This window comes from Vulpes lagopus, chromosome 2 (assembly GCF_018345385.1).
Source record: "Vulpes lagopus strain Blue_001 chromosome 2, ASM1834538v1, whole genome shotgun sequence".
In the NCBI taxonomy this organism is placed as follows: domain Eukaryota; kingdom Metazoa; phylum Chordata; class Mammalia; order Carnivora; family Canidae; genus Vulpes; species Vulpes lagopus.
This window is the reverse complement of record NC_054825.1, coordinates 159,642,017-159,667,521: the sequence shown is the minus strand read 5'-3', so window position 1 is coordinate 159,667,521 and position 25,505 is coordinate 159,642,017. Positions and strand designations below refer to the sequence as shown.

The following is a 25,505-nucleotide window of genomic DNA, read 5'->3' as shown; positions in this document are numbered from 1 at the left end:
TTCCTTTTTCTGTTTGGGGAGCACACGTCAGCTTTTTTTCTTTTTTAAAAAAATTTCAGTTAGCCAAGCTATAGTACATCATTAGTCTCAGATGTAATGTTCAATAATCTATCAGTTGTGTAGAACACCCAGTGCTCATCACATCATGTGTTGTCATTAATGCCCATCACCCAGTTACCCCATCCCCCCATCCACATTCCCTTCAGCAATCCTGTTTTGTTTTGTTTTTAAGATTTTATTTGATGGAGAGAGAGCACAGGCAGGGGAACAGTAGGCAGGGGGCACAGTGGTAGAGGAAGAGGGAGAAGTGGGCTCCCTGCTGCGCAGAGTCCCATGTGGGGCTCAAATCCAGGACCCTGGGATCATGATCTGAGCTGAAGGCAGATGCTAAACAGACTGATCCACCCAGGCACCTCTCTGTTTGTTTTCTATGGTTAAGAGTTTCTCATGACTTTTCACCCTCTGATGACTTCCCATTCAGCTTTCCCTCACTTCCCTTATGATCGTCTGTGCTATTTCTTAAATTCCACGTATGAGTGAAATCATATGATGATTGTCTTTCTAATGGACTTATTTTACTCAGCATAATACTCTCCAGTTCCATTCATGTTGAAAACTTATAACCTTTGACCAACATCTCACCAGCCCCTAGCAACTCGGTATTTGATTGGAAACATCTTTGTTTTACCTTCATTTTTAAAGTTTTTTTTAAGATTTTATTTATTCATGATATATATCTATATATCTATATATCTATATATATCTATATATCTATATATATCTATATATCTATATATCTATATATCTATATATCTATATATCTATATATCTATATATCTATATATCTAATCTATATATCTATATATCTATCTATCTATCTATCTAATCTATCTATAGAGAGAGAGAGAGAAAGAGAGGCAGAGACACAGGCAGAGGGAGAAGCAGGCTCCACGCAAGGAGCCTGACGTGGGACTTGATCTCAGGACTCCAGGATCATGCCGTGGGCCAAAGGCAGGCACTGAACCACTGAGCCACCCAGGGATCCCCATTTTTAAAGTTTTTATTCAAATTCCAATTAATATAGAGTAATATTAGTTTCAGATCTATATTAGTCATTCAACAATTCCCTACATCACTTGGTGCTCATCACAATGAGTGTCCTTCATCCCCATCACCTGTTTTCCCCATTCCCCACACATCTCCCTTCTGGTCACTATTAGCTGTTCTCAATAGTTAAGAGTCTGTATTTTACCTTAATTTTTTAAAAAAAGACTTCATTAATTTGACAAAGAGAGTACAAGCATGTGGAGCAGCGGGGAGAGGGAAAAGCAGACTCTCCACTGAGCAGAGAGCCTGATATGGGGCTCAATCCCAGGACCCTGGAATCACGACCTGAGCCAAAGGCAGATGCTCAACCACTGAGCCACCCAGGTGCCCCCTTTGCCTTCATTTTTAAATGATATTTTCATTGGACATATAATCTAGATGGCAGTGTGGGGTTTCTTTTCTTTATAGTAATTTAAAGATGTCATTTCATTTTTACTTTTATACAATAGAGATAATTGGCATGTCACTGGTGATAATTGTGTCACTGGTGTTTTAGAGAATGAAACGAGGGTGATGGATCATAGTGTAGAGTAAGTGTTCAGTATCTCCTATTCTGTCCTGTGTGCCAGATGCTGCTCTAGGCACCAGGGGTGTAGCCTACAACAGACCATGTGTCCCAAGGGAGTTTACACTCTTGCAGCGTTGAGAAAGAAGTATACAAACACAGGTAGCAGGAAGTGCTATGGGAGAAAGTAGAAAAAGGATGTAGGTTTCTTTTGGAGGAGGTGAAATCTGGCTTATGGTTTCAACTCTATTCTCTACAGGCTCTGTTTTGTGGATGTGACAGTTCTTGGGCAAAGCTAGAAATCTTGTGTGTTGAGCAACATGAGCTCCTCTGCGAACATCTATGTTGACAATGGTTCCTATGACAAGCTTCTGTCTTACTTGATGGGCCTGGATCAGTCTCAGCTGGAGGAATTCAAGCTGTGTCTCCAGTCCCCACAGCTGCTGCTTGAGAACTTCCAGAAGATCCCCTGGGCAAACTTGAAAGCCATTGATCCCATTAATCTGTTATGTCTGTTGAGTGAATACTTTTCAGAAAAACAGATGTGGGAAGTGACTCTCAGCATCTTTGAGAACATGAACCTGACTTCGTTGTGTATGGAAATTAGAGCAACGATGAATGGTGAGTGGGTCCACATGAGGGATGGATGAACAGATGAACGGGGGCACAAAGAGGCATCTGCCTGGAGCTCATAGGAACAAAGAGATTGCTGCTGGATTTTTATGGAGTCATACCAAATTGCTAGCTATACCTAAAAAAGAATCTCCCTGGTGGGCTATGAAAGTTTAAGGTAAAGGTATAAAGGCTACAAAGATTTGGAGTTCCATCCTGGGAAGGAATGGTGATCCAAAGCAAAAACAGGAAACTAAGAGGTACACTCAGTTGTGTTGCAAATCATCTTTCTCGAAAGTACAGTGCAGGGATCCCTGGGTAGCTCAGCAGTTTAGCTCCTGCCTTCGGCCCAGGGCGTGATCCTGGAGTCCCAGGATTGAGTCCTGCATCAGGCTCCCCACAGGGAGCCTGCTTCTCCCTCTGCCTATGTCTCTGCCTCTCTCTCTCATGAATAAATAAAATCTTTCTTAAAAAAAAAGTACAGTGCATTTTTTCCAATACGGCTGTAGTATTAGTAATTTGAGTATCAGGAGTTTAATGTTTGCTTATGTAGGATTTTTTTTTCCTGCAAGGGAAACACTTGGGAAATGCCAACAAAACTGGACCCAGCTGAGCCAAGCCATGAAGGAATATACAAAATGCACACATGCACATACATACCTCAAACATCTACCAGCTACCCTAGCGTGAGCCACACCCACCCAAAATGTACTAATTTTAGATCCCTCTCCTTCCACTTTATAAAACCTCACAAGCTATAACCCTTCCCACATCCATAAGCAAGCATCAGACTTTTAAAAATATTTTTAAAAAGTAAAGTGCATGCTGTTTATGGTGGCGTTGCAGTAGTTAGTTAGCTACCTACCTGGTGTGCCTTTGTATTGTGTAGTATTGTGGTGGTGATGTGTTTCATAACCAGTGAATAAGGGTAAAACTGTTGTACTGGTTTTGTTTCCATCATTTTTTTTAATGTATCACCGATCCATTTTCCTATAAAATAAAGACCCATGTGGTTTTTATCTGGTGAGCCTTAGGAGTGTATATGCGACTTTATGGCCGAACCAGTTGTCTCTAAGACCTGGGGAAAATCATCCTAACTTTTGCTGGTACTTGTTCAGAGCTAGGCATTGATCCTGATGACTCCTATGCATTCGAATGTAGTCTTTAACTGCACTCATAAGAAGGAGGTCCTGTTATTCCAGTATTGTAGACAAGGAAATGGGGACCCAGAGCTCAAGTTGCCCAAGGTGACTTGAATCCAGGTAGCAGGTCTCCAGAGGCTCTCACATGTTCATTTATCTTTAGGGTAGTTCTTTCTGGGTTCCAGGTGCTACTTTGAGGATAATGCCAGATGGGTAGTATCACAACTGAGAATGTCTTTGTCCTCTCACTGCATGTACCTTCCACCCTACCCAGGACTACCTCAACAGACTTTGGGTAGGTAAATCTGTAGTTCAGTAAACTTTCCTAGACAGACGAAGGGAAGTCAGAACTGGGAACTTTTTTTTTTTTTTTTTTTAAGGAATTGGACTTAAATTCTAGGCTGTCATGTTGGCTCTTTTGACAGGCAGCCCCAGCTATATCTAAAGCCTTCGATTTACTGTGTTAAGCTATGGTTTGTGGCAGCAAAGCTGTAATCTGGAGGGGTCCCATCACTGGGTTTATGTGCAACAGAGGAATGCAACATGCCATGTAGTTGGTGTACAGATAAAAGGAGCTTGGCGCATGAGGAGGAAGCCCAGGATCCAGCTAGCTATGCAGATCAAGTCCTGCAAACCTTGACAACCAATGGAATTATAAATGTTAAGAGCCATGTCTCCTTTAGAGTTATCTCTTACAGGACATTGGCTCATAGCAGCTAAGCACTGGGCAGTGGAATAGGAATTATTGCTGTGTGAGTTAGACCTGGAAGGGGCCCTTGTAGCTCATGAGGAATGGAACATTCAGAGTGGTTTTGTGAAACATACAGAGTGAGGCTTGAGTTAGAACCCAATTGGTGCTTTTATTTCTCTAGTATTCTGGTATCCAGAAATATTAAAGTGGCTTCTATGAGCTGGGCACTGTTCTACATGCTTGGGATAAGTAAGCAAACAGAGGCTAGTCATTTGTGCCCCTCCTTCAGTGGGGGGTGGGGTGGGAAGAGAGGTACTGAATGCGAGAAATACGTATACTACGTGGTATGTTAGGAGGTGACAAATGCAATGGCAAAAGAGAAAGGTGAGTGGGGAGAGTCCTGGGTATGTACTGTAGGGATCAGATACAGTATTAATCAGGACTGCCTAGCACCATCAGCTAAAATTGAGCAAAGACTTGGAGGACAAGCAGTGAGCCATATGGGTATGGGGAGAGAGCATTCCTGACAGGGGATGGCTGGGTTCAGAGCACCTGAGTTGATGGAGCTGAAGACATGATTACTTTGTCTCTTCAGTCTTAAGCTTGTCAGAGTGATAATTGGATCTGTAGAGAGTATCATTGGCTATTTGCAGCCTGGGTATCTCAATATCCCACCATCACTGTGTGTTTCAGAGATGGAACAGGCATTGGGACCCCAAGATCCAAACCAAGAAGAAGCAGAGGTGCCAGAGGAAGAAAAAGGTTTGTATGATACTTTATGGTGATCACAGACAGATTGCTTGATGGGGCATCATTTTATTGGATCTATAACTGCCACCACCTCTGAAATTTTCTTCAGTTTATAGCATTCAGGAAATTATACCATTCCCAACCTGTTCTTCCACTGCTGCTTGTTGAATAATAAGTTACTGTAACCTGGATAATTTCTCTGACTCTACTCTGTTCTTAGATTATAGTGTCTGTTTCTGGACTTTATGATTTTGTTGCATTAATAGGTAACTTTTTTTTTTGGTACCAGTTGACTGCTGGAGATTTCCATGTTGACAAAGTTATACATGCAGCTGTGGAACGGGTTTGGTTTTCTCCAATATTCGTACTAGTGCATAATCCAGAAAGAATCATAGAAACCTAAATCTTGTAATGAAAAACATCAATCCATTTCTCAACTCTTGAGTTCTGTTCTGTAGAAGCAACTATACGCCACTCTAAGCTGCCACTTTCACTATTACTATGCTCAAAAGGGATTAACACTCCAACCTCTTGGTTTTTCAATCAATTGTCATGGTAGGCAAATATCTCTCCCAATTATTTTCGTGGAGCAATCAATTTTCAGTGTCCTGGATATAAATCAATGCTGAGCCACATAATACATCAGGATTATATGCTCTTTTCTAGAGCTGCCATAATATATTTCCACAAACTGGGTGGCTTAAATAACAGAAGTTTACTCCCTCAATGTTTCTGGATTAGTCCAAGATTAAGGTATCAGCAGGGCCGTGCTTTCTCCTAGGGTTTGTGGGGAGCAGCATCCTCGTTTATCTGGCTTCTGATGACAATCCTGGGCTTGTGGCTGTATCCCACCAATTTCTGCCTCTGTGGTTACATGGCCACCTCCTGTTTTGTGTCAGAACTCTGTCCCTTGTAAGAATACATTTGGCTACATGTAGGGCAATCCAGGAGAAGTTCCTCTCCTCAGAGTCCTTACATTTGTTATACAAGGTCCTGGGGATTAGGATATGGACATATCTCATTTTTGGTGGTGGTGGTGGGGTATCGCTGTTCAGCCCCCTACACATATCTCTTTTGGGGAAATCCATTGCCTGTTTGAGCGAACTCCTTTTTAAACTTTCTGTGCGATCATTCTCTCCAAATTCGTTGGGAAGTGTAATGCAATGGGATGTAAAAAGGAACCTATCAGCTCCCTTGTCACTATTTCTAGACAGTTTCCTGAAGCTGCAGGACTATGGACTCTCCTGGGCTTGATTTAATCTCAAATTCCACTTTCTACTCTCGAATGTTGCTGTCCCCCTTTTGCTTAGGTCCTACCTCTATCTGTCTTCCTTACCACTGTTTCAGGGGACCCCCTTTATAATAACTTAGAAAAGTCAGTATGAGGGAATCTCTTTGAGAGCTTGCCTGAAAATTTCTCTAGTGTGCCGGTGATGAACAGCATGGGTATAATTGTGGTTTGAGAGTGCTTCTCCTTCTGTTTCTTTTTTTTTTCTTTTCTTTTTTCTTTTCTTTTCTTTTTAAGATTTTATTCATTCATGAAAGATGGAGAGAGGCAGAGGACCTAGGCAGAGGGAGAAGCAGGCTCCCTGTGGGGAGCCTGATGTGGGACTCAATCCCACGACCCTGGGATCACGACCTAAGCCAAAGGCAGATGCTCAACCACTGAGTCACCCAGGCGCCCCTCCCTCTATTTTTCTGGTCATCTAGTGCCCAGTGTGGCTAAACCTTGATAACTTAGGTCATATACAATGTAAGAAATTCCTATCTCTTACACTATGAAAGCCTATGGGGTCCTCCACCCTTGTGTTCTGAAATGTTATGGGGTGACTAGGCTTGGGGTCCTTACCCTCTTAATTGGGATGGATACTAAGCAGGACATTTAACTATAAAAACATGCTTTTCTGCTCTCAAATATTCAGCATTATTAATTTTTTGTCATTAATTATTCCATCTCTGTTCTTTTTCTGCAACTCTAATCAGGCATTGTGTTTCCTGGGACTAACATTAGATCATAACTTTTTTTTTTTTTTTACAAAATTTATTTTTTAAATTATCTTGGGTATAGTTGACATGTTACATTGGTTTCAGGTGTACAACTTAGCGATTCAAAGGTTTATACATTATGCTGTGCTTACCATAAGTATAGCTGCCATCTGTCCCATTACATCACTATTACAATATCATTGACTATATTTCCTACACTGTGCCTTTTATTCCTGTGACTCATTCATTCCATAACTGGAAGCCTGTATCTCCTCTTTACCCATTCTGCCTTCCCCCCAGTTGTAACTTTTTAATCCCATGCTACCATCTCTGTTTGTTTAAAAGATTACTTCAACTTTCTTTTTCTTTATTATTATTTATTTATTTATTTATACATACATACATACATACATACAAGAGTGAGAGAGCACGAGCTGGGGGAGTGGCAGAGGGAGAAGAAGCAGGCTCCTAGCTAAGCAGGGAGCCCAATGCAGGGCTCAATCCCAGGACCTTGGGATCATGTCCTGAGCTGAAGGCAGATGCTTAACCAACTGAGCCACCCAGGCTCCTGTCTTTTCTTTCTTTTTTCTTTTCTCCCCTCCCTCCCCTTTTCTTTGCTTTCTTTTCTTTGCTTTCTTTTTTCTTTCCTTTCCTTTCTTATTTAAAGGTTTTATTTATTCATGAGAGACACAGAGAGGGGCAGAGACACAGGCAGAGGGAGAAGCAGGCTCCGTGCAGGGGAGCCTGATGCGGGACTTGATCCCAGGACTCCAGGATAACGCCCTGGGCCCAAGGCATGCTAAACCTCTGAGCCACCCAGGGATCCCCCCACTTTTTTTTTTTTTTAAGATTTATCCATTTATTCATGAAAGAGAGAGGCAGAGACACAGGCAGAGGGAGAAGCAGGCTCCTCGTGGGGAGCCTGATGTGGACCTGATCCCAGGACCCTGGGATCACGCCCTGAGCTAAAGGCAGATGCTGAACTGCTGAGCCACCCCGGCGTCCCTCCCTTCAACTTTCTATCATACCTTCTGTGAAGTCTATTTCACCAATAATAACTTTAGTATCAAAACTCTTAACAGTATTTCTTCTTATTAATATCCTTTTCAAATATAATAGCTTTTAAAATTTTTCTTCAGCTTCTGGAGCAGTTTTTGGTTCCCAAAGTTCTCTGTTTCTTGGTTAGAATAAAGTGATTACACAAGCAGATATAAATGGTATAGTGTGCTTAATATTTTAGTGTCTCCTATATTATCAGTTAATTCCATAAAGGTAGCCAGCTTAAAAATTTGGTGTTCTTCCAGCTTTTCTTCATGAATTAGATTATATATCAGTTTGTATCAAACAACAAGCAGTACAAACATATTAGCCTCACTCTTTAATAGCTACTTGATATACCATCGTATGGGCATATCATATATTGTATGGCCTATATATAGCTTACACTGTTGGTAGAAATTTAGGCTTCTGGGTGTGTGCATATTAAACAGTACTTCTATAAACATCCATGACCCATTATATACATCTGCAAGTATTTCTGTAGAAGTTGTGCCTAAGCTAGAACTCCTGAATCAAAGCACATGCAGAATCTAAGCTTTGAAGGTAAATTGATCTTCTAAAAGGCTGTATAAAGTGACTTCTCCAATGATACTATGAATGTTTGTTTTGCCATCCTGCTATCAACACAGATTCTTTTTTTTTTTAAGATTTTGTTTATTCATGAGATATATATATATAGAGGCAGAGACATAGAGGGAGAAGCAGACTCCTCACAGGGAACCTGATGTGGGACTTGATGCCAGACCCCAGGATCTTGCCCTGAGCCAAAGGCAGATGCTCAACCACTGAGCCACCCAGGTGCCCCAACACAGATTCTTTCAAATATTTGCCAACTTGACAAAAATTCTGCTCTGATTTAATATTTGGTTTGCATTTGTTCTATGAGTGAGTTGAAAACTGTAATTGTTTTTAGCCTGTTTATTTCTTGCAAAATAACCATTTATTCTCCCCTTCTACTTTTTTTGGGGGGGGTGTGCTTGCTCTCTTCTTTTTCTTTTTAATTTTTAAAAAATTTTTTTCATATTTTTTTTATTGGAGTTCAGCTTGCTGTCTTCTTTATTGGCTTGTAAGGGCACATTAGTCATAGAAAATGAATGACCTCTTAGTCTGTCCTATAGATGGCAAGTATTCTCTGTCATGCAGTTTTTCTCTTTTGAATTTACATGTGTGTGTGTATGTTCTGCTTTGTATCATCTGGATAGCAAGACCTCTTGGCTAGATGGCAGCGAGGCAGAGACAGGAAGGGTAGCTCTGCTGTAGCTGCCACCTGAGTTTTTTTTTTTTTTAAGATTTTATTTATTTATTCATGAAAGACACAGAGAAAGAGAGGCAGAGACACAGGCAGAGGGAGAAGCAGGCCCCCTGCAAGGAGCCTGATGTGGGACTTGTTCCCAGATCCGGGGATCACACCCTGAGCCAAAGGCAAATGCTCAACCACTGAGCCACCCAGGTGTCCCTGCCACCTGTGTTTAGATTCACATGTTTTCCAATTCTTGCTGCATGGAAGGGAACAAAGGGCAGGGGGAGATGGATCCATGAGATCCATTTCTTAAAGGTTGAATGGTCCAGTCTTGAGGTCAGTCCAGAACAAAAGTTCTTGTCTGGAGATGGGGTAAAGCTCTGCAAGGTTGAATATTTGAGGCATGCCAGCCTTCAGAGACCTTTGATAATCTGAGCAGAAAGGACCCCACCTCCAGAAGATGACGTTTCTCCTCTGGTAGGTAAAAGAAAAAATGTTTTTCCATTCTTTCCTGCTTATTTAGAACTTATACACAAGGGAACTGGGGTTCAAATTAGTTGAAGTCTCCACAAAGCATCACAGCCCTAAAGAAAATGCGAGGGTGGGGCTTTGGTATTCCTACTCTCCTGCTCTTTCCAGCAGAAGTAAGTGTGTGTGTGTGTGTGTGTGTGTGTGTGTGTGTGTGTGTGTGTGGTAAAAGGAATCCTCTCCACCAAGATATTTAAGCCACAAGACCAGAATGCATGTACAACTTTATTTTCTTTAGCATTCCCCACACCCTTGTTATTAGAAATTATTAGTAATCCTATTGGTTCTACTCTCAATATGTACCTTAAGTCGATTCATCTTCTTTTAAACACTGTCCTCTAGTTCTTCACAAGCTCTACTCAAGTGTTTCCACAAAGAACCAGGGACCTATTGTTGTTGCTGTTATGTTATCAATGGATATGTTTGACCAAACCTACCCACTTTCACTTAAACAGAAGCAGCTTCATAAGTGGGTTCTTTGCTCCTTTCTTGTACCATAAATCCCTCTCCAAGCAACAGTGACCTTTTAAAAATGTAGATTAGGGCTTATTATCTCTTGACCTTTAGAACAAAGCTACTTGTGACCAGCTCCTCCCCACAGTTGAGTGCCCCTGTCGGGTACCTTGTTCACTGTGCTCTAGAATGTTCTTACTTTTGTCTCAGGGCCTTTACATTAGCCCTTCACTCTGCCTGAAAGCCTCTCTTTCTACATCTTGGACTGGCGGCTTCTTGTAATCCTGGTGTTAACTGTCCTGCAGAAGGCTCTACAGATCCCTTCTGCCCTTCAAAGGGCATTCTCAGTCTCATATTCTGTGTTTATTTGTGTATGTATTCAAACTATTCTGCTATCTTTGCTACTTTCTACCACCATGCTCCTCCCAAAAGCTAGACTCTTAGAGTTAGAACTTGTCTGTCTTGCTCAAGGTTTAATATTAAAAACTTACTATTCCTAAGGCTGAAATTCATTTTGACCATTGTTCTGTTTTTGCTTCACTTCTCTGTTTTAGTTCACAGAAGAAGATACAGAGAGAGGATGAAGGCTAAAATATTGATGATGTGGGACAACATGCCATGGCCTGAAGACCATATATATCTCCGCAATGTAACTGAGAAGGAACATGAAGAACTGAAGAGCCTCCTGTATCCTAACAGGACTGGAGCCCAGCCACAGACAATCATCTTGGAGGGAATAGCAGGGGTTGGGAAGACCACTCTGGCAATGAAGGCCATGCTGCATTGGGCAGAGGGCTTTCTCTTTCAGCAGAGGTTCTCCTATGTTTTCTTTATCAGCTGCCATAAAGTTAAAGACATGAAGGATACCACGTTTGCTGGCCTGCTTTCCTGGGACTGGCCTGACTCCCAGGTCCCCATTGAAGAGCTCATGAGTCATCCCGAGAGGCTCCTGTTTGTCATCGATGGCTTTGAGGAAATGGACATGCCTTCCAACTTGGACAACAGCCCACCATGTACAGACTGGTATCAGCAACTCCCAGTCAACAGAATCCTGTTCTACTTGCTGAAGAAAGAATTGGTTCCCATGGCTACCTTACTGATCACAACCAAAGAGTACAGAACCAAGGATCTTAAAAAGTTGTTACTGAATCCATGGTTTGTACAAATCTTAGGGTTCACAGAGGGAGACCGGGAGGAATATTTCATCAGGTACTTTGGTGACCAAAAAAAAGCTAAGAAAGTCTTGTATTGGGTAAGAAAAAATGAGACTCTGTTTTATTTCTGCTCTGCCCCCCTGGTATGCTGGACTGTGTGTTCCTGCCTGAAACGGCAGATGGTAAGAAATCCTCATTTCCAGATAAGCACCCAGACCACCACCAGTCTGTATGTTCATTTTTTCTCCAGCTTGTTTGCCACAGCAGAGGTGAGTTTGTCAGAGCAGAACTGGCCAGAGCAGTGGAGTGCCCTATGCTCTCTGGCTGCAGAGGGGATGTGGTTTAGGAACTTCACATTTACAAAAGAGGACCTCAAACACAAGTGCCTGGAAGCCCATCTCATTGGTTCTCTCCTCAGGTTGAATATTCTTCGTAAGGTAAATGACTGTGAGGAGTGTGTTACTTTCACTCATCAGAGTTTCCAGGTGTTTTTGGGGGCCATGTTCTATGTACTTCGGGGGACAAAAGGATCCATTGGTGGCCCTGCAAAGCATGAAGAGATGAGGGTGCTACTGAATGATGCTTTGGTTGACAGAAACTTCTATTGGAATCAGATGGCTCTTTTTTTCTTTGGCCTTTTAAAAAGAAGCCTAATAAGAGAACTGGAAGATACTTTGTGTTGTAAAGTGGGTCAAAGGATAATGGATGAATTATTAGAATGGGCAGAGGAATTAAAAAGTTATGACATTGTCCTTAACCGTTTTGAGTTCCTACACTTTTTTTCATGCTTATATGAGACTCAGGAGGAAAACTTTGTAAGGCAGATTTTGAGTCCTCTCCTTGAAGCTGACATCAATATTTTTGGGAATCAACAACTCCAAGTTTCTTCATTTTGCCTAAAGCACTGTCGAAGTTTAAGTAAGCTAAGGCTTTCTGTCACCAGTTCCATCCCTCAAACGGAATTGACTTTCAGTGTGGAAACTCTGGAGTGAGTAATGCAAACCACTTCCCTCCCATCTTTCCAGGCTCTGAGTTCTTCCATGAAGAACTGGGGATATGTTATGTTATCATTGGCTATGATTGACCAAACATTCTAGGTCATTCCAACCTAGAAGACTATTTCCCTTTAGGTGTCCTGTAGGGATTCCCCAGGTACTTCAGTTGATCTATTTTGAGGTGGAGCTTCCATTTCAGGTCCTGCAAAGTGAGGGTGTATGTGCCAGGCATTGTGCTAAGATCTCTACCGAAGCTATGTCCATTATTGAATGGAGGGTAGGGTGTTATTGCCACTCATAGATGAGAAAACTGAATAAAAACTGAATTTTCTTATGTCAGTATAGCCACTAAGCAGCTTAGCCTGGATCAATGCTCAGCTCTCTTCCAGAGCTCCAGATCTCAAAATGCTGGTGCCTCTCCTTTGAGCAGGAGTTGGGGTGCTCTAGATGGGTCCAATTGTGTCAACTAAATCCTGAAGCTTATTATGAAGAGTTTGTACTTTTGCCTCCTGGAAGAGGAATCCCAAAGATACTTAAACTACTTCTAGTTCTTACCCTATGACCTTTTCCCATTGCTGATACTGTTGACTTCCAGTCTAGGAGATAAGTCGATCTGAGTGTTCTAGCTATTTTAGGCCCTAAGAGTGTTTTCTAAACTTCTCTCATGAGACAGAGGTTGCTATGTGTTCCCAAATCCTTTGCTTGACCCTCAGACCTACAAGAAATACCAGTTCAATTTTGGTTGTACAAATAGAAATTTTGAGAAGATTAACCTGTGTTTTCTCAGATTGGAATATTCATAAGATGTTTGGTTTTGGGGTCTGGAGCCCTAAATATTCAATATATATTGGCTGTCATGTATTTGTCCAGTCTTAGATTCCCTAAAACCTAAATAGGGGCTTTATTTAGGTAGTATTCACTTTGGGTTATATAAGTGTCCTTACTACCAAATGTTTTCCAAAGGATAATACCATTTATTGTAAGGATTAATACTCCATCAACACCATTCCTCACCTTACACACAATTATCCTAAAGCTGAAGATGTCATGTTTTCCCTAAAGTTGATAACAGACCTTCCAATATTAAGGACAGTCTGTTTCTCTATAGTATTTCTTTTCCTTGGTGGTTTTTAATTCTGTTGTATCTCAGAATTAACTGGGATGTTAAACATATGAATATGTGGCATGTGTATACATACACACACACACACACACACACACATACATGCACACCATGGTTGGAAATATTGCTCTACCCAATGCTAGAATTCTGGGCTCACCATGTAGAATTTTATATCCTTCAGATGATTTTAATGTGTTCTTTGTTTTACTTTCTTCACTGGAGATAAAAAATCTAATTCATGATTTGGATGCTCTTTTACTCTTGTAAATATTGAGAGCCTACTACATTAAAGAAATTCCAAATTTCTAATAACCCTGTTCTAAATATTTGCATAAACCATTTTAATTGCAAAATTCTATGAAGGTAAGTTTTATTTTTAATGGTCATATTTTTATTTTTAGTAACTCTTAAAAATCAGATTTAAAATAAGGTAATACAAACTCACAGCACTAAAAAGGTACAGAAACAAATAAGATGAAAAGTAAAAGTCCCCACATATCCTAAAACCCCATTTCCTTTTTCTAAAATTTATTTATTTTTTTATTGGATTTCAATTTGCCAATGTATAGCATAACACCCAGTGCTCATCCCATCAGTGCCCCTCTCAGTGCCCGTCACCCAGCCACCCCCCCCCCGCCGCCCACCTCTCTTTCCACCACCCCTTGTTCATTTCCCAGAGTAAGGAGTGTCTCATGTTCTGTCTGAGGGTAAGTTTTATTATGTACATTTAGAGATAGAAAATTGGAGCATGGAGATTAAATAATATTATAGGTAACACAGCTCTGAATTTATCTTAGGTCTTGTCTGAACTTATGGATTATACCAATGGCCACCTTGTCCGTGGCCTCTCTTATGCAGTTTGTTTCCTCTGAAAAGGATGGTTGAGGATTGTTGGAATAAAAGATCCAGAACTGTAAGAACTATACTTTGGGGGCCATGATTTTCCTGCCTGGAACGCCAGTGAATTCCTACACTTCCTTTGGGACAGTTTTTGCCTCCTGTAGACCACCTCTAGGTGTTACTTTAGTTAACCCTTCTTTCTCTCTCTCATAAACAACAAGGCCACATTCCAAGATTTATCAGTGGCAAGATATTTGCTCCGTGTTTTGCAATGGGCATGTGAGTGAGCTGGATCTGAGTAACAGCAAACTTAATACTTCATCAATGAAGAAACTCTGTTATGAGCTGAGAAATCCAAGGTGTAAGCTCCGAAAACTGACGTAAGTGTGACACAGTTTGAAAAGTTCCATTGGAAAATAATCTGGCATTTTCCTCTTGATTGCTGCAGTGAGTATCTGTTTTCCAGAAAGTAAGCTCAGGTGCTTGTGAGAATAAAATAAATAAATGTGTTTGTGTGAGTTTAGGCAAAGACTTGGCAGTCTGTCATGAGTGATCTTGCATGAGAGGTACAAGTAGACAAACTAGTTTTTTCCATAAGACTGCTATTTTGAGCTGAATATGAAGGAGCAGAAAACTTGTAGCATGTGATTGGGACAAAGCATTTGAGGAGAGCCAGAGTTTATGTGGAGCCCTATGAAGGGTTGGATCTTAAGGAAAGGTGGGTAGTTTGTGGTGAAGCATTTGTTCATTCAATGGATATTTATTGAGCATCTCTTATTCATTCTGAGCTTATAGCAGTGAACGGAATGGATAATTCTTGCCTTCACAGAGCTTACAGTGTTGGAGAAACAAGCTTAAATGACCAGAGTAGTGTACGAGACAGTGAGATTTCCCAAAGCAGGAGGAAATCGTTAAGGCACTCAGGGTGTGGAAGAGGAGGCTTTGCATTTTTTGATAGAGCTAGCAGAAGGGCCTCTCTTATCTCAAAAATATTTGAGTAATAAATATCTACTCATTGGAGCTGAAGCATCGTTTTGGACTGAAACCTCTCACATGATGTAAATAGAGATCACAGGGTCCCAAATCTGACTCAAAGGTAGAGAAGAATAGAGGTGGCGCTTGAATAAGCAGCCAGGGAAGAGCTGCTACCTGAGTAAGGACAGAGTGAGTGACTCTTGGAGTTCGAGAAGGTGTTGGGTTGGATGCTCTGGGGTCCACACCAACTTCCTACTGTTCCTCTGAAATTCAGTACTACCTTGAACTCTGAAAACCAGATGCATGCACTGATTCAGTGAGTTAAGAGAGATTTGCCAGTAGTGACTGTCCTCAAACTTCAGTGTATTCTGTGAACGGGATCAAACACACAGGAGGCAACCTTAAACATCCTTTATTAGGATATGACTTTTTCATCATTTCCTCTTGCCCCTCCATTTTGGTCTTATCACTTAGTTCTAGAGATGAGGAGAAACAGATTTAAGAAAAAACAAGAGGAGAGATATATTCTCACCAGACCATCCTGGGTTGGGGTGTGTGTGTGTGTGTGTGCGCGCGCGCTCGCGTGCGCGTGCGTGCAGGGGTCATCCCCTGCCTAGAATAGTGGGCAGCTCCAGGGTCTCTTATGGCAGACTTGGTGGGGGAGAGGATTGATTCCTGATTTAATACTTCCAACTATGCTTCAATATTTGGATTCCTTATATATGTATATCCTTGAGGGAGGCGGTGCATGTGTGTGCATGTGTGTATGTGTGTGTGGTAGAAAGTCAAGAAGAAGCATTCCCCTTCATGAGGCCAGCCATCTCACTTCCTCCCTTCCTCAGGTGCAAATCAATAACTCCTGTGAAGATTCTGAAGGAGCTTGTCCTTGTCTTACATGGTAACAACAGGCTTACCCATCTGAACTTGAGCTCGAACAACTTGGGAGTTCCTGTGTCCACGATGATCTTTAAAACCTTGAGGCATTCAGCCTGCAACCTCCAGTATCTGTGGTAAATCTCTGGTTTTCCAGATCTGTCCTCCACATCAACCCTAGCTTCGTGATGCCTTGGGAGGATGGGACTCAGCATGGCAGCAAAAGGGATGTAGAGAAAAAGGAACAAAGGGAACGAGTATGTGGGTACAGGGCAGTGCTTTGCAAAACTTAATGTCTACCAGACCCATCTGAGGGCGCATGTTAAAATGCAGGGTCCTGGAATCCATGCCCTAAGACCCAGCAGTACTGCTGGGGGGCCTGATAGCTAGCATTTCCAATAGGCTCCAAGGTGGTGCTAGACCGTGGACCACACTCTGAGTGGCACAGACGTGGGGCCATCCTGCCTGGGGTAAGGGTGAGGAACAAGGAGAAATAAGCTTTTGTGGAGAAAGGCCTCCAAATGAAGACCCCTCTTCCCTGGAGTAACTGCCTGTGTTGGGGCCCCTTTGTTAGGTTGGAATCATGTGGCCTTACCCCTCTGGTGTGTCGTCATCTCTTTATGGCGCTCAGCAGGAACTCAAGTGTGAGCTTTCTCAGCCTGGGGGACAATGATCTCTCAGGTATGAAGGTTCTGCAGGGGCCCTCTGGGATGTCAACATCTTCCCTGAAGGAGCTGTCGTAAGTCCTCTTGCCTTGTCAAAATGGTGTCTTTGCAAAGTTAAGTGGTAGGGTGGGGTGGCAGTGGGAGCATTTCTAGGGGGAACTTGGGGATCCCCCTATTGTAGTTACCTACTCCCAATGACACACTATTTACCTTCATTCTTTTCCACCTTACTCCTTAGGGCTCTGTCTTAAGACAGCTTTGCCCTCACCTTAATTGTGGGAGTTTTGCTTGCCAGCCTTCCCTAAACTTAGTGGTTTTATTTTTAATTCATTTATTATTAAGGATTATTTGAGAAAGAGGGAACATGAGCGGGGTTGGGGGGCAACAAGGAGAGGCAGATGGAGAAGCAGACTCCCCACTGAGCAGGAAGCCCAATGCAGGACTTGATCCCAGGACCCTGAGATCATGACCTGAGCTGAAGCAGAAGCTTAACTGACTAAGCCACTGAAGTGCCCCATTTTTTAAAAAAAATATTTATTTGAGAGAGGAGGAGGAGAGAGAGCACAACTGTGAGAGGGGGGCAGAGGGAGAGTCAGATTCCTCGCTGAGCAGGGAAAATTCAGTGGTTTTAAACTGGGGGTGATCTTGTCCCCTAGGGGATATATGGCAATGTCTGGACACTTACTTGGCTCTCACAATTGGGAGAGGAGAATGCTACTGGCATGTAGTAGGTGGAAGCCAGGTATGATCAATATCCTTCAATGCACTGGAGGACTCCCTACTCCCCCTACACACACACACACACACACACACACACACACACACACACCAGCACCAGAAAGAATGATCTAACCCGAAGGTCAGTAGGGCTGATATTGAGAAACTTCACCCTTTCTTCTTAAAGCTTTTGTTCCTTATCCACTTTAATCTTTTCATGATGTTTCGGTCCCAGATGTGTGGCTAAAGGGACTGGGAGTTAAAGAGAAAGTGGGAATGGCTGAGGCTTACCCTGCACTTGTAACTTCCACAGCCTGGAGAAATGCAACCTGTCAGCAGCCATCTATCAGGATCTGGCACTGCACCTCTCTAGCACCCAGAGGACAACTCGACTATGCCTGGGATTTAATCCACTCCAAGATGATGGTGTGAGACTCCTCTGTGCTGCCCTGACTCATCCTGAGTGTGCTTTAGAGAGACTGGTGTAAGTTCCTCTTGGCTCCATTTCTAGAAGTGACTCTCTTTGGGGGTGGGCATGGAGGAAAACAATAAGTCCTTCATTCAGGACCCATTTATATCATTAAGTTCTAACATGCATTGAGTGATTACTCCATGTACTAAGCATCATTCTAAACGTAGGTTTTGAGTAGCACCTTGGGATTTGTTGAATCAATCTCTGGAAGTTGTGCCAAGGACCTCAGTTTTAACAAGGATACTGGGACATTATGATCTATCCAAACAACATCTGAGCTCCTATCTCCAGACACAGAGTTGGGCACCAAGGTTGAGGTGGTAGACAAGACAGACAAGCTTCTTGCCTGTGTGGAGGATGTAGATGTATGAGTGAGATCCCCCAAATCAAAAACTAGTAGTTCAGCTAGGAGGAAAAACAAAGTGGAATAAGTAGACAAGAAGTAGTGGGTTGGTTTCCTGGTAGTCTTCTCTCACCAGTCTATCCAAGTAGGTGACACTGAAGCCACCAGACATTAAAGAAGCCACATGCAGAGGGAAGGAAGAGGAGGGCAGAGGAACCTGAGGATGGAGTGAGTTTGGGGTGTCATAGGAACAGCAAGACCACTAGTAAGGCTGGGATAATGTGAGTGATGGGCAAGGATAAAGCTAGAGAGGAGACAGGACGATGCCTGGAATATGCTCTGGCGGGAAGGAATCCATTTTGTTTGGAGGAGAAATGTCATCTGAGGACTGGAGTTTGTATGGGGACATACTCTGAAAGATCACCCAGATTGCTGTTGAAAGGTGGACTATAATGAAAGCAAAAAATAGCAGAAGCAAGTGCCTGTAAATCAGGCAAGAGGATGAGAGCAAATTGGCCAGAGTGAGATGGTAGGATTTGGAGTATACTTGAAGGTAGGGGCAATGGGACTTCCTGACAAATTAGTGGCAGTTTAGGAAGGAAAGAACTGAAACACCTCCAGGTGATTGGCTTGGCAGCTGGGTGAAAGGTGGTGCCATTTTCTGACATGGGGGGGAGGACAGGGGAGGATGAGGTTTGAGTGTGAGGGGTTGATTTGGGACATGGGAGCATGAGATGCCTATTAACCACATAGAGATGTTACCTGAGGAGGTTTATTTAGGGCTGTAGGTCTCCAGGGGGTTGCCAGGTGAGGATGAGTCTATTGGTAGTGGTAGGTGCCAAGTGTGATATCGTAGATGTTTTCTACTTTAGCTACACTGTGCTTCTCTGGGGCAGGTGTGGAATAGATGAAGAGATGGATTTTCCTGGAATTGGATATTGCTCAGGTGAGTATAAAAAGTGCATCCAAGGGAGCAAATGGTGAAAGACCATAGAATCTGAGCTAGGGACCCAAGGGTTAGCACTCACTCAGCACTGAGCCTCAAAAAACCGTAATATTAATAGCTAATTAATACATATGTAATATGAACTAATATGACAGTTATAGGTTATATTAAGAATATATATAATTATGCTTATAACAATATAACATATAATTATATATTTAATATATATACATTAATATATAACATAAAATATATATAATCTCTTTAATCATGATGTTATACAATAACATCATGTAAATATAACCTATCACCTATATATTTTAGATCTATAATATATATGGTATACATATTATATATATCTAATGCTGATAGAATCTCTTTATATTCCATATCTCCTACAACTTGTATTGCACACTTGCCAGGTACTGTCCAAGCACTGCCTGTCACGGCTCATGGGATCATTAATAGTGCTGTGATGGGCCATCATAATCTCCAGCTTAGCAAGAAATGAAGGCTGGAGGGAATAATGCAACATGCCTGACAATAGTTAGTAATGGCTGAGCAGCATTTGAACCCATGTCTGACTGGTTCCAGAGCCTTAGGTTCATTCCTAGCTGCCTCCAGGTCATTTAAAATGTTTTCCCTTCTATTTATTTTTTATTTTTACTTAAAAAAATTCTCGCATCAAACTTTTTTGACACGTGAGAAGTCCTATGTATTTCGAGTACAAGTTGGTAAGTTAAGGGAGAAGTACACACCCATGAGACCATCACCACCATTAAGGCCATACACGTATCTGTCCCCTTCCAAAGCTTCCTCCTTCCCCTTTTTTACTATTAAACTTTTTTGTGTTGGGGATCCCTGGGTGGCGCAGCGGTTTAGCGCCTGCCTTTGGCCCAGGGCGCGATCCTGGAGACCCGGGATCGAATCCCACATCGGGCTCCCAGTGCATGGAGCCTGCTTCTCCCTCTGCCTATGTCTCCGCCTCTCTCTCTCTCTCTGTGACTATCATAAATAAAAGTTAAAAAAAAAAAGTTTAAAAAAAATAAATAAACTTTTTTGTGCTATCACTTAAGATAGAAAATTTAAATACATAGAAAATTCTAAATCTTAGAGAACTATAATCACACAATACTGTACTGTTAACTATAAGTGCAATGCTGTATGATAGATCTTCGGAACTTGCTCTTCTTGCGTTACTGAAATTTGATATATTTTGACCATCATTCTGTTATTTATTTATTTTTTTTAAGATTTGAGAGAGCGCAAGCCGGGGGGGGGGGTGGCAAAGGAAGGAGAGAGAATTCTCAACAGACTCCCTGCTAGGAGCAGAGCCCAACACAGGGTTCAATCCTAAGACCCTGAAAACATGACCTGAGCTGAAATCAAGAGTCAGAAGCCTACCCAACTGAGCCACAAGGCACCCCAATCATTATCTATGTATCTATGTATGTATGTATCTATCTATCTATCTATTTATTTATTTATAATAGATTTATTTTTAATTGGTGTTCAATTTGCCAACATACAGAATAACACCCAGTGCTCATCCCGTCAAGTGCCCGCCTCAGTGCCCGTCACCCATTCACCCCATCCCCTGCCCTCCTCCCCTTCCATCACCTCTAGTTCATTTCCCAGAGTTAGGAGTCTTTATGTTCAGTCTCCCTTTCTGATATTTCCTACACATTTCTTCTCCCTTCCCTTATATTCCCTTTCACTATAATTTATATTCCCCAAATGAATGAGAACATATAATGTTTGTCCTTCTCTGATTGACTTATTTCACTCAGCATAATACCCTCCAGTTCCATCCACGTTGAGGCAAATGGTGGGTATTTGTCATTTCTAATGGCTGAGTAATAGTCCATTGTATATATAGACCACATCTTTATCCATTCATCTTTCAATGGACACCGAGGCTCCTTCCACAGGTTGGCTATTGTGGACATTGCTGCTATAAACATCGGGGTGCTGGTGTCCCGGCGTTTCATTGCATCTGTTTCTTTAGGGTAAATCCCCAGCAGTGCAATTGCTGGGTCATAGGGAAGGTCTATTTTTAACTCTTTGAGGAACCGCCACACAGTTTTCCAGAGAGGCTGCACCATTTCATATTCCCACCAACAGTGCAGGAGGGTTCCCCTTTCTCCACATCCTCTCCAACATTTGTGGTTTCCTGTCTTGTTAATTTCCCCCATTCTCACTGGTGTGAGGTGGTATCTCATTGTGGTTTTGATTTGTATTTCCCTGATGGCCAGTGATGTAGAGCATTTTCTCATGTGTGTGTTGGCCATGTCCATGTCTTCCTCTGTGAAATTTCTGTTCATGTCTTTGGCCCATTTCATGATTGGATTGTTTGTTTCTTTGGTGTTGAGTTTAATAAGTTCTTTATAGATCTTGGAAACTAGCCCTTTATCTGATATGGTCATTTGCAAATATCTTCTTCCATTCTGTAGGTTGTCTTTTAGTTTTGTTGACTGTATCCTTTGCTGTGCAAAAGCTTCTTATATTTTTTTAAACCACTAATGACCAGCATGTTCTTGATGTGCTCATTGCGCAAATCTGGGAAAGGATAAGTAACACAGATACTCAGCATGTTCTGGACTGAGGCTAAGGGGGACACCATGGTTGAATTCAGAGGCAGAGCCTGACGCTTGTGTCCCCAGGGGCCTCCATTTGGAATACCTTCCTGCCTGAGCATTTGTCTCTGTGGCTCTTGCCCCATAGGCTCTGGTTCTGCCAGCTTGGTGCGCCCAGTTGCAGGTACTTGTCAGACGCTCTCCTTAAGAACAAGAGTTTGACACATCTGAACCTGAGGAGGAATAAGCTGAGAGATGAGGGAGTGAAGTTTCTGTGTAAGGCCCTGAGTCATCCGGACTGCAGCCTACAGAACCTGGAGTGAGTTCAACTGCCTTTCTGTCCTCCAGATGTTGTGAAGAGAGCATGTGAATTGACTTGCAAATGCCTGAGTTCCATGTAGAGCTGGAGCCCTGGGTGTAGACATGATTGCTCACATAGAGGAACTTCAGATTCTATTGGAGGAGGTAGATGGGGATGGGTGGTGGTGCCTATGGTAGGGGGTGGGGGTACTGGAATAACTGCTAAGGACCAACCACAACATGTGTTGGGTGTTCCCAAGACCACCCTGTGGGTTTGATGACTGACTCATAGAGGACTTCAAGAACTTGGTATGCAGTCAAATTTGTGGCTGTGATTTATTACAGTGGAAGTAGAAAAAGCAAAAAAATCAGCAAAGGGGAAAGATGGTACAAGGTGAAGTCCAGAGGCAAGGTGCAAGCTCCTTGTAGATGACATGGGGTGGAAGCTGCGTTGCTGTTCTGTCTACTTCTTTTCTATGAAGTAGATAGAGTCCTCAGACCTCCTGACCAGCACCCTCCTCTTCCCAGGGCTCAGAATTAGAAGTCTGGCTTTGGCATCTCTCTCTTCCTTAGAAGACTGTGGCATGGGCTCAGCTCAGGTACATAGAGCAAAGTCTAAGGATTCAAGAGTTATTCTTTTCCCCCTTATGTTTATTTTGTAGTTTGTCAGATTGTTCTTTCACAGCAGATGGATGTCAGGAGCTTGCTAATGCCCTCAGGCATAATCATAACATGAAGATTTTGGATATCAGGAACAATGATGTTCAGGATAATGGAGTGAAACACCTGTGTGAGGTTCTACAGGATCCGAATTGTGAATTGAACACACTTGGGTGAGTTGAAGCTGTTCTCTTTTCGGGAAGCCCCCCTCTCTACTCTTGCACTGGGAGGGAATAATATGCAGTCACCTGGGGATTCAAGAAGGTGGGGAACAACAAAGTTCTCTTGTTAAAAATCTATTCTGCTTAATGATAAGGCTCAACTTCAGAGACAGCAGTTCATTCCAGTTACTCCCTCCTTGGTATATTGTAAGTATTCTTTGTTTCAATCAAAGGGATCGTAGGGAGGGGGCAGGTGCAGCATGTTTCCTGCTCCAGAGTCTTTTCTAAGGAGAAGCCTGATTCTAACCATAAGGTGATGTGTTTGTTCAGCTAACTAAGATGGTTTAGACTAAAATAATAGGAGTTTTGGTTAAGTGTGGCTTACGTGATAGCTATTTTTCACACGGGTGGTGATTCTACTCACAAAATGCTTAGAGATCATACAGTATTTCTTTGTGGAAATCCTGCCATTTGCATTAAAAGGATGGACCTCGAGGACATTATGCCCATAAGTGAAATAAGTCAGAGTTTTTTGTTGTAGTTTTTGTTTTGTTTTTTTTAAACCACATCCTTGCCCTTTAAGAAGTATCTTCAGGTGCAGTATTCTTTATCCTGTGGGTAAAGAAGAAACAGTCAGATTTATGCAAGTAATTCAGGGTTCTGTTTGTGCCTTAAAAATAATCCTGGTCTGGTTTAAGACCTCACTCTCTAGGTGCCTCTCCCTGGATGAAGAAATGAATAAAATGTTTGCAACAGTTATTGTATTGTTTTTATTATTGTATTGTTTTTAATCATGAATCCCTGCCTAATATTCAGTTCATTTTCATCCAGTTTCATTCTCCAATGCTGTAGCCTTCATACAGCACCTGAGTGTCTTATTTTGGGTTCACAGGGTCCCATCTTTATTATCAGACCAGAGTTTCTCAAGGTCAGCATTACTGACACCTTGGGCTGGGTAATGCTTGGCAGTGGGCTCTCCTGTGTACTGTATGATGCTGAGCAGCATCCCTGGCCTCCACCCCCCAGATGCCAATGGCACCTCCCAACTCTGCAGGCATTGCTTAGTCTCCCTCTAAGGAAAAGATCACAGTTCATGGAGAAACATTGGCCTAGATGACCAAGGGAATACTATTAAAGGTACATGGTCAAGGTCAACAATATATAACATAGTGGTAAAAGCCCTGCAGGTGGTGCTAGACCAGAGACAGGACACACTTGTATGATGGAACCCATTTTTCTTTTTTTTTAAGATTTTATTTATTCGTGAGACAGACAGAGACAGATAGGCAGACAGACATGGGCAGAGACATAAGCAGAGGGAGACGCAGGCTCCATGCAGGGAGCTCGATGTGGGACTTGATCCCAGACTCTAGGATCAGACCCTGAGTGGAAGGCAGACGCTTAACCACTGAGCCACCCAGGAGTCCCAGAACCCATTTTTCTTATGCCATTCACTCCCTGTCCACCAAATAGTACCTTTATGTTGAAGCATTCTCTGGATCCTACCCAACTTCTTCCACCCTAAGGAAACCTGTTCTTTCCCTTTATTCTTTATGTATCAAAATTTTCATGTATAGACACTTGTCCCGTTTCTTTGTACACTTAGGTGGAAATTTCCACTACCTTAAACTGATATAACACTTTGTCATTTTCATCTCTGAACATATGGTTGACTAGCTACTAGGAATACAGATTTTGTTTTGTGGAATTTAGAAACAAAATGAAAATGTAAGGAAGGGGCTGTAATCTTATTTTAGTTCTTTCAAGGACCTTATTCACATCCACTTTTTAAGAGCATTGTTTCTTTCACAGTTGGGCAGCCTAACATTCTGTTTCCTCATCTGGCAAATGGAGTTTGATATTGGCTACCTTTTACAGGACTGGTATATGGATTTAATGAGTTATGTGTAAGCATTTGGAAAAGTGTCCAGTATGTGGTAAACTCTCCACTGTAAGCCAGTTTGCTTTAACCACAGACTTTTTTCCTAGATCTGGTCTCATTTCTAACTTCTCAGTCTTAGAGGACCATCTTTCACACTTCCTTCCCACCCACCCCTAGGTTGGAGAAATGCAATCTGACGCCTGCTTGCTGCCAGCATCTCTCCTCTGTTCTCACAAGCAGTAAAAGCCTGGTTAACTTGAACCTTTTGGAGAATGACTTGGAGCCCAGTGGAGTCAGCATACTGTGGAAGGCCTTGAAAAAGTCAATGTGCAAACTACAGAAACTTGGGTAATCCCCAGTGACTTTTATACTGGGAAGCACTAGCTGAGAAGGGGGCTGGATGGCTAATGTTTTAAAGCAAACATTGAGTTCACTCTGCATTTAATTTGCTAAAGCAGTGCTGGCCAGCAGAACCTTTAGCAATGATGGAAACAGTCTGTAACTACTGTCCAGTAGAGTGGTCAGTAGCAGCCTGTGGTAACTGGGCACTTGAAACAGGGTTGGTGCAACCAAGGAACTGAATTCTTGACTTTCCTCAGTTTGAATTACTGAAATGGCCACATGTGGGTAGTGATGAACATACTGGGCAACATAGTGACAAGAAATGAAGAGTGTTGTAAGGAAGTTGGAGTAGCATGTGTAAAGGCCCTGAGGTTGGACTACCAAGCTCTGTATTGCCCCTTCCAGGCA

General features: G+C 42.3%; 1 protein-coding gene across 1 annotated transcript; it reads left to right on the top strand.

Moving 5' to 3' along the window:
* Window positions 1–1,932: 1,932 nt before the first annotated feature.
* On the top strand, window positions 1,933–25,107 carry LOC121478732 (NACHT, LRR and PYD domains-containing protein 13-like). Its single transcript, XM_041733972.1, has 8 exons — window positions 1,933–2,233; window positions 10,628–12,215; window positions 14,407–14,565; window positions 16,003–16,170; window positions 17,729–17,899; window positions 21,901–22,071; window positions 22,715–22,885; window positions 24,933–25,107. Exons 1-8 carry the CDS (start codon window positions 1,933–1,935, stop codon window positions 25,105–25,107), a joined length of 2,904 nt encoding a protein of 967 aa, XP_041589906.1.
* Window positions 25,108–25,505: the final 398 nt, after the last annotated feature.